Source organism: Carcharodon carcharias, chromosome 1, assembly GCF_017639515.1.
Source record: "Carcharodon carcharias isolate sCarCar2 chromosome 1, sCarCar2.pri, whole genome shotgun sequence".
NCBI classification, from domain to species: Eukaryota; Metazoa; Chordata; class Chondrichthyes; order Lamniformes; family Lamnidae; genus Carcharodon; species Carcharodon carcharias.
The window spans coordinates 150,344,865-150,360,478 of record NC_054467.1 but is presented as its reverse complement, the minus strand read 5'-3'; the positions used below and the strand labels follow the sequence as shown (position 1 = coordinate 150,360,478).

The following is a 15,614-nucleotide window of genomic DNA, read 5'->3' as shown; positions in this document are numbered from 1 at the left end:
TGGTAACTTGCAGAATGGCAAGGAAAAACAAACCTGCTTGAGTTTCTGTGTAGTTCTTACTTGTGGTGCATATTAGTTCATCTGTGGATTTCTGTTCATAACTTTTGTTTCTGTGCTCCTTTAGGTGGTGTTTCAGCAGGGAACAACAAAGCTGAGCGTAGAGAAAGATAAAACCTCCATCACCAGTGATATTGGCATGTCTTTTGTTGATCCCCGGACCCAGAAAACTGTGTTCAGCACTGACTATGATACCCATGAGTTCCATTTGCCCAAGGGCGTGAAGACTCTGAATGTACAAAAGGCATCCACAGAGAGGGTTAGTGTTCAACACGTTAGGTTTTTTCGATGTTCAATATCTCATGTTATTTCACACACAGTATCTGCGATTTTATTGTGAGAGTATATCATCCTGTGATTTCATGATCTGGCCACTGAAATCCCACAAATGCTTTCTGAAAATTGTTTCATCCGTTACTTTTCTTTCTCCGTAATTGAAATTTCTAATGTCCAAAATAAATAATGTACAATTTACTGAATTGTCTTTTTTATTTCTCACACGACTATAGAATCATGTTAGAGAGCAAAGCTAGCCCCCATCTTTTCTGCAGCACCAACACGCTTTAAGCCACACCCACTCCCTTCACCTCAAACAAGCGTGAGGAGTTCATGAACTTCTTTGCCCTGTGATAGGGTGCCTCTGCTGCTGCCCTCCCCAGCTCTAAATCCTAGCCTATTGCTAGTCTGTATCCCCTGCTTTCTCTAATTCTTAGGGCATTCCTTTAATGCTCATCTCATTCACAAGAGCCATCTTCTGATCCTTTTACAAAATCCCCACAAAACTGATGATCATCAGTTTTCCTTCCAGGTCCCACACATATTGACATTGCAAATATTTTTTTTCTCATTCATTGTTGCCCTAAAACTGTCAACGTCAATCCAATGTCAAAGGAAAAAAACCCTGCCTTTTACCTTCACCCTTGCAAATTACCACTGATCTCTACCTTTCTTCCTTTGTCCAAAGACATTGAATGTGTTGCTTCCAAAATCCAGGTCTATAGTTCCTGTAACAGCATGTTTGAAACTTTGATTGTGTTTTGGCTTTGCCCCCCTCCATCCCTCACTAACCCCAGGAGCAAATTCTTTTCAATTCCTCCATGGAATGTGGGTGTCGCTGGCTAGGCCAGCATTTATTGCCCATTCCTAATTGTCCTGGAGAAGGTGTTGGAGCTGCTTGCTTCAACCGCTGCAGACTATGTGGGGTAAGTACACCCACAGTGCTGTTAGGGAGGGAGTTCCAGGATTTTGACCCAGGAACAGTGATAGCAGCAGAGTCAGCATGGCTTCATGAAGGGGAAATCATGCGTCTGACAAATTTATTAGGATTCTTTGAGGAGGTAACAAGCAGATGTAATATGCTTGGATTTCCAAAAGGCGTTCAATAAGGTACCGCATATGCGGCTATTTAATAAGGTAACAGCCCATGGTGTTGGGGGTAGTATATTAGCATGGATAGATGATTGGCTAACTAATAGAAGACAGAGAGTTGGGATAAAGGAGGGCATTTTCAGGATGGCAACCTGTGACTAGTGGAGTGCCACAGGGATCACTGCTGGGACCACGATTATTTACAGAACGTATTAATAACTTAGAGGAGGGAAGTGAATGTGCTATCGCCAAGTTTGCGGATGACATAAAAATAGGTGGGAAGGCAAGTGGTGGGGATGACACAAAGAGCCTACAGATGGATATAGACTTCTTAAGTGCGTGGGCAAAAACTTCGCAAATGGAATATAATGTGGGAAAATGAGGAGTTATGCATTTTGGCAAGAAGAATAGAGGAGCTGAATGTTATTTACATGGAGAAAAACTGCAGAAAGCTACAGCACAGAGGGATTTGGGAGTCCTTGGGCATGAATCACAAAAAGCTAGCATTCAAGTTCAGCAGGTAATAGGGAAGGCAAATGGAATGTTGGCGTTTATTTCAAAGGAAATGGAATATAAAAATGGGGAAGTCTTGCTAAAATTATACAAGGCACTAGTTAGACCACACGGGGAATACTGTGAACAATTTGTGTCCCCTTTTCTAAGGAAAGATATACTGGCATTGGAGGCAGTCCAGAGAAGGCTCATTAGGTTGATCCTGGATATGGAGGAATTTTCTTATGAGGAGAGGTTGAGTAGGTTGGGCCTGTACTCACTGGATTTAGAAGAATGAGAGTCGACCTTATTGAAACATGTAAGATTCTTAAGGGGCTTAACAGGGTAGATGCTGAGAGGCTGTTTCCCCTTGTGGAAGAGTCTAGGACCAGAGAGCATAATCTCAGAGTAAGGGGGTCACCCTTTTAAGACAGGGATGAGGAGGAGTTTCTTCTCTGAGGGTAGTTAATCTGTGGAATTCTTTATGGCAGAGGGCTGTAGAGGCTGGGTCGTTAAGTATATTCAAGGCTGAGATAGACAGATTTTTAATCAGTAAGGGAATCAAGGGTTATGGGGAAAAGGCAGGAAAGTGGAGTTGAGGATTATCAGATCAGCCATGATCTCATTGAATGGCGGAGCAGACTCGATGGGCCAAATGGCCTACTTCTGCTCCTACGTCTTATGACATAGCCCCCAAGTCAGGATGGTGAGTGGTTTGTAGGGAACTTCCAGGTGGTGGTGCTTCCATGTGTCTGCTGCCCTTGTCCATCTAGATGGTAGAGGTCGTGGGTTTGGAAGGTGCTGTCAAAGGGGCCTTGGTGAGTTACTGGAGCGCATCTTGTAGCTGGTACATGCTGCTGCCATTGTGTGTCAGTGGTCAAGGGAGTGAATGTTTAAGTTGGTGGGTGAGGTGCCAATCAAACGGGCTGCTTTATCCTGGATGATGTTGAGCTTCTTGAGTGTTATTGGGGCTGCACTCATCCAGGCGAGTGGAGAGTATTCCATCATACTTGTGAACCTGACTTGTGCTTTGTAAATGTTGGACAGGCTTTGTGGAGTCAGGAGGTGAGTTGCTTATCACAGGATTCCCAGCCTCTGACCTGCTCTTGTAGCTACAGTATTTATATGACTAGTCCAGTTCAGTTTCTGGCCAATGGTAACCCCTATGATTTTGATAGTAGGGGGGATTCAGCAGTGGTAATGCCACTGAATGTCATGGGGAGATGATATTCTTTTTGGAGATAGTCATTGCCTGGCACCTATGTGGTGTGAATGTTACTTGCCTCTTATCAGCCCAAACCTGAATGTTGTCCTGGTCGTGCTACGTAACGATACAGACTGCTTCAGTATCTGAGGATTCGCAAATGGTGTTGAACATTGTGCAATCATCAGCGAACATTCCCTCGTTTGACCTTATAAAGGAGGGAAGGTTATTGATGTAGCAGCTGAAGATGGCTGGGCCTAGGATACTACCCTGAGGAACTCCTGCAGCAATGTCTTGCGACTGAAATTAACAATGGTATTTTCTGTGCCCAGGGTGCTTTCTTGGCCTCTCTGCAACATTTGATGTGCTTGATCACAGCATTCTGTTCCAGCACCTCTTCTCTTGCTTGGTGAGACTGCTCTCACTTGCTTCTATTCTTACCCAAGGGTTCCTAACCAGATTATTTACAGCCTACTGTGACCTCTGGAGTCCCCACATGATCCTTCCTTGCCCTTGTCCTCTTTCTTATCAACATTCTGCCCTTTGATGACATTGTCCACAGCCATAGGGACAGCTTCCAAATGTATATGCATGGCACCCATTTCTACCTCTTGATCTCTCTGCTGTCTGGCTGGTTGTCTGACAGCTAGTCTTCTATGGGCCACAGCTCTTCCAGCCATAGTCTTCAATCCCAGAGGAAACTCGCCCTCATCCAAAGTAAAAGTGGACCCAGCATTGACCCATGGAGCACACCATTTCCAATCCTTCCCCAGTCTTGGTAGCACCATTTACTCTTTGAAGAAATTCTTTAAATAATAATAATAGAATCCAATTAGGAATACATGCTTGAGACCAAGTACTGATCTTAATAGATTTTTTCTTCTAATGACATACTTTATATTTCTCTTCACACTATACATTGTAGCTGTTTTTGTTTGAAAATCAATTTGCGTTCACCCATGCCGGAGGTCTATTTCTGTGGCTATCCTGATACTCATGTTTCATTGACTACATTTCACTCTTCACTGCACTTGCATGTGTCCATTGCATTGATATTCAGATAGTGTGTATATATAGATGGGTATGCATGCTGTTTATTTTCACAAGACGTTTGTCATTCACGAGGTATGGCCTGTCTCATGAGTATCATATTTATTGGTATATTGGTGTATATCTATTTATGGAATTTCCAGAATAGAGAGAGAAAGAGGATTCTGTTCTAATTCTTTAGTTTGCTAGTTAGGGCATTGCATTAACTGGTTTAAATAGTTTCCCTGCACTTACAACAGTAAGCATTTCTGATAATGATAAAGCAGAATTTGGAGACTAATGCCATGAAAATAAAATCTTGTAGATTTTCCACAGTTAGCAGCTAAGTGTGTTATGAAATTTTATATCAATGTTGACATTCAGTATGTTACTGAAACAAATTAGATCATTATTCTTTCAGATAACGAGCAATCATAGCACTGATCTACAGATTCATGCTGGTGGCCGAGTGGTTGTGCGTGGAAATGAAGGAGTCTTTATCATGGGCAAAACCATTGAATTTCGCATGAGGGGTGATATGGAACTCAAGGCTGTGAGTGCAGAAGTCTTTGCTAACTTTGTCTAGAAATCAATAGAATGTAGTAGTGGTCATTCACTTCTCTCCAACAGATTTTTCTTTTTCTTCTATTTGTGTTCTCTGGAGACATTAAAAAAGTGTTCATTAACATTTAACAAGTCATCTTTCTAAAATATATAGTATTTATTTGAATTGTCCTTACAGGCAAAGACAGGAGCAATTATGAGGAAAAAGGAAATGACAGAGGCATAAAATGAATACTTTGTATCTATGTTCATGATAGAAGACATAAAAACATTCCAAAAATAGAGAGGTGCCAAGGGCACCAAGGTGAGAATGAGAAACTTAAATTAGTGTTTGCAAAGAAATAGTACTATAGAAATTAATGGGACTAAAAGACAAGAAATCCCCTGCACCTGATGGCCTCCATCATTGGGTTTTAAAAGAGATTGCTACAGAGATGTTGAATGCACTGATTTTAAATTTTAGAATGGTCCCTGCAGTTTGGAAGGTAGTAAATGTAACCTCACTAATCAGGAAAGGAGGATGAGAGAAATCAGGGAACAACAGGTCAATTAATACTAAAGTGAAATACTGCAGATGCTGGAAATACTCAACAGGTAAGGCAGTGACTGTGGATAGAGAAATAATTAAACTTTTAGGTTGTTGACCGTTCATCAGAACTGAGAAAAGTTGGGAATGTAATATGTTTTGAACAAAAAGGAGGAAGGGTAGGAAGAAGAACTTTGCAATAGATGGGGCTTGAATGTAATGAGAATCTGAAAGATAGAGAATCCTGTGGGTATCTGAATAACCAGGAAATGGTCCATTGCTTTCAGTGAAGAAACTGAGTGTGACTCGATAAGAGTCCTGAAACAATCTTGTCTTGCTGACCAAGTTTGGAAAATAGAGAGGCCAGCCATTAGAAATTGAAAGGTTAAAATTTTAATTTTTATCACAAGAATCTAGATTTTAAACACATACTTGAGGTATTGCATTGGAATTTTTAAATTATGAATTTCCTTTTAAATTTTCAAAGGAACTGTATGCTTGAAGCTGCCTACCTAATGTTCTGTTCCAAAAGACCCTAATAGTGATTGGTTTACTAAAGCACAGTGTTTTTTTCCCTTAGGTAAACAGTATTATTCTTAATGGAACTGTGATGATTAACACATCACGGCTTCCAAATTCATCGACTGGGGAGTTCCTGGTAGACAATGGCTGGGAGCGCTATAAACTCTGCATGTGTGCAGATGGAACGCTCTTCCGAGTCCAGGTGAAAAACAGAAATACAGGTTGTCAAACATCCAGTAATCCCTGTGGAATCATGCACTGAAGATGACAACCTACAAGAGAATGAGAAATGAAGGGAATGATGATAGCATGTTATCAAATGTCTTTCATATAAAAAGTGAGTCCAATTTAATGCAGAATAATCACTATTAACCAACCCCATATAGCCACTGTCGCTTGTGACTCAAGTGCCTGATTATTTTAAAACGTAACAAAAAAATTAAGATACAAGAGTTGCCATTGCTGATCTGCAAGTTGAAAAAGTGGCATTCTGTTAAAAGCAGGAAACAAATCAAATTGGGTGGAGAAAGACTACATAGTACAGTAGGTATTGGACGAGAGTATAGATAAAGATAAATAAAACTTCCGATAAAATTAAAGCTGGAGTTTAAAACCACAAGTAAAGTTCCATTCTCACTCAAAGCATTTTTCTTAACATTGGAATTATTCCATTTTCAGTAAATGACATTCATCTAATATCAGTAACAAAGAGAACACTATGTTTACCTTTGGATTTATAAAACTAGCTCCACCTCATCAGTATATTTTGGAGTTTGGCAACAAATATGCAATGAATTTGTATGAAAGCATAATAAAGCTAAGCAGTTTATAATTATTGTGGAATTGGACTAGGAATTTCCTATTTCTAGATGTTAAAGCAAGACAATGCAATTGCCATTGAACACTTAGAAGTGAAACTTACCTTTTTATTACATAGTAGATGTCCCTAAAAACCTATGTATTAGTAATTCAAAATCAGAAGAAAATTAATTGAGTTTGGGGAACCTCATTTTAACATCCTATCTGGAGGGATTCTTATCTTATATACCTAATTTTCTATTGAATATACTTTACCAACACTGGTTTACAATGTAATTTTTAATCACTGCATTGCAAATCCCGAGCTATAATATTGTGATGACATTTAAAGAGATTGACTAGGATTTTTCACCAAGCTGGTGTGAGTCTATGGTTCTTGTCCAGTTAATTTTAACGAAAAGAATCATGAGCAAGGAATTGTGCAACAGAAGACCCTGAGCACTGTTCTTTTCGCTTACTTTAAGCTTTGAATCAGAAGGGGACATGCTTTATAGCATAATAGGAATACTGCTCCATTTTCAGGGTGCAGAAAATGTGCCTTTTTTTAAATTTTGATTTTTGTCAGAGTTACCATGGAAAACTCCTTTGAAACATGAACAGGATAGGTAAAATGAATTCTCATGATCAACCATATTCTAATTTAATTGTATTTAATATGTTTGGAAGAAGTAAATAAGAAATAAACATAATAAAGTAGTTGAAGTAAAACCTAAGTATTAATACAAACTTTACTGCCCTGTAGTTTTCTGAAAATGACAAGGTAAAACCCTTTTAAAAGCAATCATTGAAAATTTAAATTAATTAGTTGAAAGCCCAGATGTGGGCTTTTCATTGAGTTAAACTTGTTTATGCGTGTTTTAAGCTAAGTTAAAGAAATGGCTCACCTTTCATTGACTAAGCTAAAAGTCAAAACACTCATCTTTCTCCATGCATATCACTCACAAAACTTTTTTGTAGTGAAAGAAAATGGCAAATAGTTTAAATGTCATGTTAAATATTGTTTTCCTTCTAACTAATGGCTTTCCAAATTAAAAATTGGAATAAACCTGCTTGAAATATTATGGAAAGAGTAAAATTTGTGACTGAAAATCAATTTTTTCAAAGAGACTGTTAATCATTTATGAAGTGTGAATGCATAGGTAACTAAGCTTTGGAGCCCATAGTGTTATCCATTGTGCCAGATAACCATGGTCCAATGACTTGTTGAGATTTATAGATAAGATTACTTTTTGTATAAACAATGGAAGCAAAAGAAAACGGAAGACAGCACAACCACATTGAGGATAAGATTTAATCTCACCATCACTGAAGGATATAGGCTTGTCAGGTCTGTTGAAAGATGGTCTGTTGAAAGATTTTAACATAGGATCATCTTTGTGTCTATTTTGGCCCTCATGCATGTGAATGACTTGATTAACATTCAGTTCAGACTGTGGTTAAAAATCAAACTAGGAAGTTAAAGATACTCCTAATCAATACGAGAGAGTGTGAAGAGTAGCAAAATAGGAGCTATATGCCGATCAACAAACTATTTTGTTTCCTGCAACTGCACAGTAAATCTGTTATGTTCATTGCACTTATTTCGTTTTACAGCAAGAACAGTCACTACACCATGTAATTTGCATGGTGCAGTGATGACTTTAGCCTTGACAAGCTCCTATTTCTAACAGAAATAAGAGTAAAAATTTTAAAGTAGTCATTAAATTCAAGTTACATATTTTTAAAAAAGAGGTGTCTTGTGCTCTGAGCATCATGCTTATGATTTGACGTCTAAGCTACTAAATGGATTACTGCTTTGTAATTGCTCCCAAGTATCTGTTGTTCAGTATTACATGTGTATATCTTAACAAAATTGTAGTATAGCTACAATGGTGCTGCTTCTTCACTATTCCTTTCTCATAAGCCAGTACTACACTGAACATTGTCATGGTAGTGAATTACTGGAAAACTAATAGTTGCTTGTAACTGATTATTCAGTTATTGGTACCAAGTGCTGACAGTAGCAGCTTATAGTTCTATCACATTAAGCAGTTTATTAAAACAACTCAAAAGATCGCACTGTTTTATATATAACAACCAGCATAGTTTAGATTTAATTTTGATTTCATTGCAAATTGCTTTTTGTTTTGCAATATGCCCTCTCTGGCATATTTATATATCTACTTAAAATATATTATTTTTGTGATTAAATATACTGTTGCATGATGTAAAGAATTTTCAGTTTTAAACATGGAGATAAAATGACAGATGGATTGCAGCTAGTGCTGGAATATGTTCAAATCAACTAATTTTGGAGATGTTTCCATATAATCACTTTCCGAAAGACCATTTGCCTTTTATTACCCATCCAACTTTTTTTGCGAAGACTACAAATGTTTCTTAATTAAGTTTAAGGAGAAAGTGTTAACCTGGTGCCTTTTTGCAATATTTTTTCTAAATTGTTTTAACTTCCTCCCCGCCCCCCCCCATCTCTTGATTTTGTAAAAATAAAACAACTATCCTGGAAAGAGTTGGTTTGTCCAACGCTTTGGGAGCTGAATTTACTTGTTAATTAAGCTCTCACAAACACAAATCAATTTAAATAAAGAAAAATGAATAAAACAAGATGTAATCTTGAGACTTAAATAGAAAAAAGGGTGGTATAGAGATCTCTAATGCTTATAGAAACAAACAGCGTATTGGTATTACATTTTTGTTAGTGATCAGACTGCTAGTTTAACATGCTGAACAATAAGTTCTCATCATGGCATTCTTGAACAGCACCTACATTTGTTTGTAATTATTATTTTATGAGAGCTATGACAGTATGGCAAAAGTGTTGGTCTTAACATGGGTGCATTATCCTGCAGTACATCTCATCAGTTGTCTTTACACTACAATTGTAGGAAACCTTTTTATTAATGTTTACAAACTCAGAATTGCCAAGTATTAATTATCGCCCTGTGTTTTGTGTTTAATAAATGCTATTTGTTTGAATAACAGTCTTGGAGACTTATGCATTGTTTGGTAGATTATGTAGAATTCTACTTTGCTTCTTTTGGCTTTACAAAGCAAATTATATTTGATTATTTGTACTAACTTATTAACTCTTACACAACATATTTCATTTAGACTTTGGTCCTTACTTGATGAAAACTAAGCTGTAGAGAGAATGGCACAGTGATTTACTTAAAGCCAGATTCCAAAGAAATTTGAGATTTGTACAAGGATGTTAATTTTTTCAGAAGCTAATTTATTTTCCTTCAACATATATTTTCTTCTACAGCATGATGTATTTTTCCATTTTGTCACTTCAGATAGTTGTTTATAAAGGCCTTTTATTGAACACTAAGTTGACAAAGTGGTAAAACGCAGAAAAGCACGAGACTGGTTAGATTATTTCAAATAATTTAAATGGTTAAAAAGTTTCCCAGAAGACTTTTCTTTAGCATTTTGGCCAAAGAGCAAATATGGAGGATAGAGAAAATATATGAACAAAGGCAGTTTGACAACTCAAATGACAGGTCAAACAGCCCATCTCGAGATAAAGAGCAGTTGCTAAGACAGCACAAATGAAAATACCTGTAATCCACTTGGCCAACACATTTAAAGTACTTTAAACAAAGTTTGTAGAACAGAAATGAAGGCTGAAGGATTAGAACCAAGGTAAAAACCTCAATGCACGCTTCAGAAAGCATGCACCCATGCATACTATTGTGCATAGATAGAGCCCAAGATACCAGTAGCCAAATAGTGAAGAATGGGACATTTTTTTTTCTCTTATTTGGACTGCTCTGAGGCAGTTAGAAAGAAGTCTATCCATGAAGATTACAAGTCTGACCAGTTTGAATGAGACTGTGGAAAATGGGTATTAATCCCTTGCTATTTAATGCAATATTGTAAGATAGTTGTATAAAACCAATACTTTTACTCAATGTATACATTATTTAAAAACATTTGACCTAAGTAGTGCAGAGGTTATTGTTTTCATTATAACCACAGAAAATATGACGACAAGTAACATGCACTTTTGTAGCAACTTTGATACAAAATTGACAGTGACAGGAAACAGTAGCGGTGAACAGTTGTTTTTCCTAATATATATTAATGACCAAGACATTGGTCTACAGGACACAATTTCAAACTTTGTGGATGACATGAAATTTGGAAGCTTTGTGTACTGAGGAGGATAGTGATAAACTTCAAAGTGCATAGGCAGGTTGGTGGCATGGGCAGGCAAGTGGCAGATTAAATTTAATGCTGAGAAGTGCAAAGTTATTCAGTTTGGTAGAAGAATGTAGAGAGACAATACAAAATAAAGGGTATAATTCTAAAGGGGTTGCAGGAGCAGAGGGATCTGTATGTATATGTGCACAAATCATTGAAGGTGGCAGGACAGGTTGAGAGAGTGGTTAATAAAGCATACAGGATCCTGAGCATTATAGTTAGGGACGTAGAGCACAAAAGGAAGCAAGTTCTGATAAACTTGTAACTGCCCTCTGTAATGGCCCAGTTGTATCAAACTGCTAAAAAGTCAAAGGAATGGAACCAGACAGACCACCCAGCATCGACCTAGGCACAGAAAACAACAACAATGGCAAACTCAATCCAGTCAACCCTGCAAAGTCCTCCTCACTAACATTTGAGGACTAGTGGCAAAATTGGGAGAGCTGTCTCACAGACTAATCAAGCAACAGCCTGACAGTCATATTCACAGAAACATACCTTGCAGACAATGTCCCAGAAATCACTATCACCATCACTGGATCTGTCCTGTCCCACAAGCAGGACAGACCCAGCAGAGGTGGCAGTACAGTGTTATACAGTTAGGAGGGAGTTGCCCTGGGAGTCCACAAAATCAACTACGGACCCCATGAAGTCTCATGGCATCAATTCAAGGGCAAGGAAACCTCCTGCTGATTAACACGTACTGTCCCCCCTCAACTGATGAATTAGTATGCCTCCATGTTGAACACCACTTGGAGGAAACACTGAGGGTGGCAAGGGCACAGAATGTATCATGAGTGGGGGACTTCAATATCCATCACCAAGAGTGGCTCAGCAGCACCACTACTGACTCAGTTGGCCAAATCCTAAAGGACATAATTGCTAGATTGGGTTTATGGCAGGTGGTGAAGGATCCAACAGGAGGGAAAACATACTTGACTTCATCCTCATCAACTTGCCTGCTGCAGATACATCTGTCCATAACAGGTTCGGTAGGAGTGACCACCGCACAGTCGTGGAGATGAAGCACCATCTTCACATTGAGGATACCCTCTGTCATTTTGAGTGGCACTACCATTGTGCTAAACGGGATAGATTTTGAACAGATCTAGCAACTTGACTGGGTAACCATGAGGCGCTGTGGGCTACCAGCAGCGACAGAATTGTGCTCAATCACAATCTCTAACCTCATGGTCTGGCACATCCCAACCTCTAACATTACCATCAAGCCAGGAGATCAACCCTGGTTCAATGAAGAGTGCAGGGGGCATGCCAGGAGTAGTAACAGGCATACCTGAAAATGAGGTGTCAATCTGGTGAAGGTAGAACACAGGACTATGTGCATGCCAAACAGCATAAGCAGCAAGTGATAGACAGGGCTAAATGATTCCCCAACCAACAGATTAGATCTAAGCTCTGCAGTCCTGCCACATCCAGTCGTGAATGGTGGTGGACAATTAAACAACTCACTGGAGGAGGAGGAGGATCCACAAATATTCCCATCGTCAATGTTGAGGGAGCCTAGTATATCAGTACAAAAGATAATGCTGAAGCATTCGCAACAATCTTCAGCCGGAAGTGCCAAGTGGATGATGTGTCTTGGCCTCCTCCTGAGGTCCCCAGCATCACAGATGCCAGTCTTCAGCCAATTCGATTCACTCCATCTGATATCAAGAAATGGGATGACCTAGACATTGGTCCGCATTGGATACCGCAAAAGCTGTGGGCCTGACAATATTCTGGCAATAGTACTCAAGGCTTATGCTGCAGAACTTGCAGGGCCCCTAGCCAAGCTGTTCCAGTACAGCTCCAACACTGGCATCTACCCAGCTATGTGGAAAATTGCCCAGGTGCATCTCCTGTACACAAAAAGAAAGCCAATTACTGCCCCATCAGTCTACTCTCGATCATGCTATCATGCGGCACTTGCTTAGCAATAATCTGGTCACTGGCGCCCAGTTTTGGTTCCGCCAGGGCCACTCGGCTCTTGACCTCCTTACAGCCTTGGTTCAAACATGGACAAAAGAGCTGAACTCCCGAGGTGAGTTAAAAGTGACTACCCTTGACATCAAGGCCACATTTGACTGAGTGTGCATCAAGGAGCCCTAGCAAAACTAGAGTCAATGGGTATCAGGGGGAAAACTCTCTGCTGGTTGGAGTCATACCTAGCACAAAGGAAGATGAAACAGAAACAAAAACAAAAATAGCTGGAAGAACTCAGCATGTCTGACAGCATCTGCGGAGAGGAATACAGTTAACGTTTCGAGTCCGTATGACTTCATCAGAACTAAGGAAATATAGAAATGAGGTGAAATATAAGCTGGTTGATGGGGGTGGGACAGGTAGAGCTGGATAGAGGGATGAAGAGTCACCTTCCTTCCATCATAAGATCAGAAGTGGGAATGTTTTCTGATGATTGCTCAATGTTCACCATTCATGACTGCTCAGATACTGAAGCAATCCATGTCCAAATGCAGCAAAACCTGGGCAATTTCCGGGCTTGGGCTGACAAGTAACAAGCAACATTCATGCCACACAAGTGCCAGGCAATGACCATCTCCAACAAGAGAGAATCTTACCATCGCCCCTTGATATTCAATGGCATTACCGTTGCTGAATCCTCCACTATCAACATCCAGGGGCTACCATTGACCAGAAGTTGAACTTGACAAGCCATATAAATACTGTGGCTACAAGAGCAGTTCAGAGGCTAGGAATCCTGTGATAAGTAATTCACCTCCTGACTCCCCAAATCCTGTCCACCATCTACAAGGCACAAGTCAGGAGTGTGATGGAATACTCTCCACTTGCCTGGAGGAGTGCAGCTCCAACAACATTCAAGAAGCTTAACACCGTCCAGGACAAAGCAGCCCACTTGATTGGTACCCCATTCACAAACACTCACTTCCTCCATCACCAATGCACAGTAGCAGCGTGTACCATCTACAAGATGCACTGCAGGAACTCAACAAGGCTCCTTAGACAGCACCTTCCAAACCCACGACCACTACCATCTAGAAGGACAAGGGCAGCAGATACATGGGAACGCCACCACCTGGAAGTTCCCCTCCAAGCCACTCACCGTCCTGACTTGGAAATATTTCACCATTCCTTCACTGTTGCTGGATCAAAAACCTGGAACTCCCTCCTTAACAGCACTGTGGGTGTACTTACACCACATGGACTGCAGCAGTTCAAGGAGACAGCTCACCACTGCCTTCTCAAGGGCAATTAGGGATGGGCAATAAATGCTGGCTTAGCCAGCGATGCCCATATCCCATGAATGAATTAAAAAAAGCACTGGTTCAGCCTCAACTGGAGTATTGCAACCAGTTTCAGGCACCACACTTTAGGAAGGATGAGAAAGCATTAGCGAGGGCGTGGAAAAGATGAGAATAGTTTCTTGGGATGAGGAACTTCAGTTACTTAGATTGGAGAAGCTGGAATGTTCTCTTTGAAGATAGAAGATTGAGAGGAGATTTGCAAAAGGTGTTCATAATCTTGAGGGGTCTGGACAGAGTAGATAAAAAGAAACTTCTCATTGATGGAAGGATTGAGAACCAAAGCTGAACTCAAGAGGCGAGATGAGAGTGGCTGCCCTCAACATTAAAGACAGCATTTAATAAGTATGGCATGAAGGACCCTAGCAAAATTGATGTCAATGGGAATCAGGGAGAAAACTTTCCACTGGTTGAGTCACACCTATCACAAGGAAGGGTTGTTGTTGCTGTTGTAAGCCAATCATCTCAGCCCCAGAACATAGTTGCAGGGGTCCTTCAGGGTAGTGGCCTAGATTCAACCATCTTCAGCTATTTCATCAATGACCTTCCCTCCTTCAAAAAACCAGAAGTGGGGATGTTTGCTGATGATTGCACAATGTCAGCACTATTTGTGACTCCTCAGGCTGAGACAGTCCATGTCCAAATGCAGCAAGACCTGGACAATATCCAGGTTTGGGCTGACAAGTGGCAAGTAATATTCACACTGCACAAGTGCCAGGCAATGACCATCTCTAACAAGAGAGAATCGAACCATCTCTCCTTGACATTCAATGGCATTACCATTGCTGAATCCCCCACTATCAACATCCTGGGGGTTACCATTGACCATAAACTGAACTGGACTAGTCATGTAAATATTGTGGCTATAAGAGTAGGTCAGAGGCTGGGAATTTTGTGGCAAATAACTCTCCCCTCAACTCTCCAAAGCCTGTCCACCAGCTACAAGTCAGGAGTGTGATGAACTACTCTCCACTTGCCTGGAGAAGTGCAGCTCCAACTACACTCAAGAAATGCGACACCAGCCAAGACACCACCTCCACTAACTTAAAATGTTCACTCCCTCCACCACCACTGCACAATGGCAGCAGTATTAGCCAACTACAAGATGCACTGCAGTACTTTCTAAACCCACATCTTTACCACCTAGAAGGACAAGGGCAGCAGATGCATGGGAACAGCACCACTTGTAAGCTCTATGCCAAGTCACACGCCATCCTGACTTGGAACTATATCACTGTTCCTTCACTAGGTCAAAATCCAAGAACTCCTTCCCTAACAACATTGTGGATGTACCTTGTTAGGAGGAAATAAAAAATGCTAAAAGAAAATACAGTAAGAATTTACTGAAAAACCCTGAAAATCTCCAGGCAGACATGGCTACTAAACATATTAAGAGTTGAAGATTACCAGATGAACATTGCACAGTCTTGAGAGTCAGATTAGATACACAAGCAGGGCATAAATCAGATTAAGTGTACTCCCCTCTCACATAGGGAAGGGGCAGGTGGTTTTAGCTCAGATACGGGAAGACATAAAATAGACAAAG

General features: G+C 40.1%; 1 protein-coding gene across 2 annotated transcripts in view; it reads left to right on the top strand.

The window, feature by feature from the left end:
* sgcb (sarcoglycan, beta (dystrophin-associated glycoprotein)) overlaps positions 1 to 9,557 on the top strand; it is a 33,848-nt gene extending 24,291 nt beyond the window's left edge. For both annotated transcript variants that reach the window (XM_041189545.1, XM_041189535.1), the window contains exons 4-6: positions 125 to 316; positions 4,572 to 4,703; positions 5,821 to 9,557. In XM_041189545.1, coding sequence (XP_041045479.1) covers positions 125 to 316; positions 4,572 to 4,703; positions 5,821 to 6,024 — 528 coding nt within the window. In that variant the 3' untranslated portion in view covers positions 6,025 to 9,557. The remainder of the gene's footprint in view (positions 1 to 124; positions 317 to 4,571; positions 4,704 to 5,820) is intronic.
* The last annotated feature ends 6,057 nt before the right edge of the window (positions 9,558 to 15,614 follow it).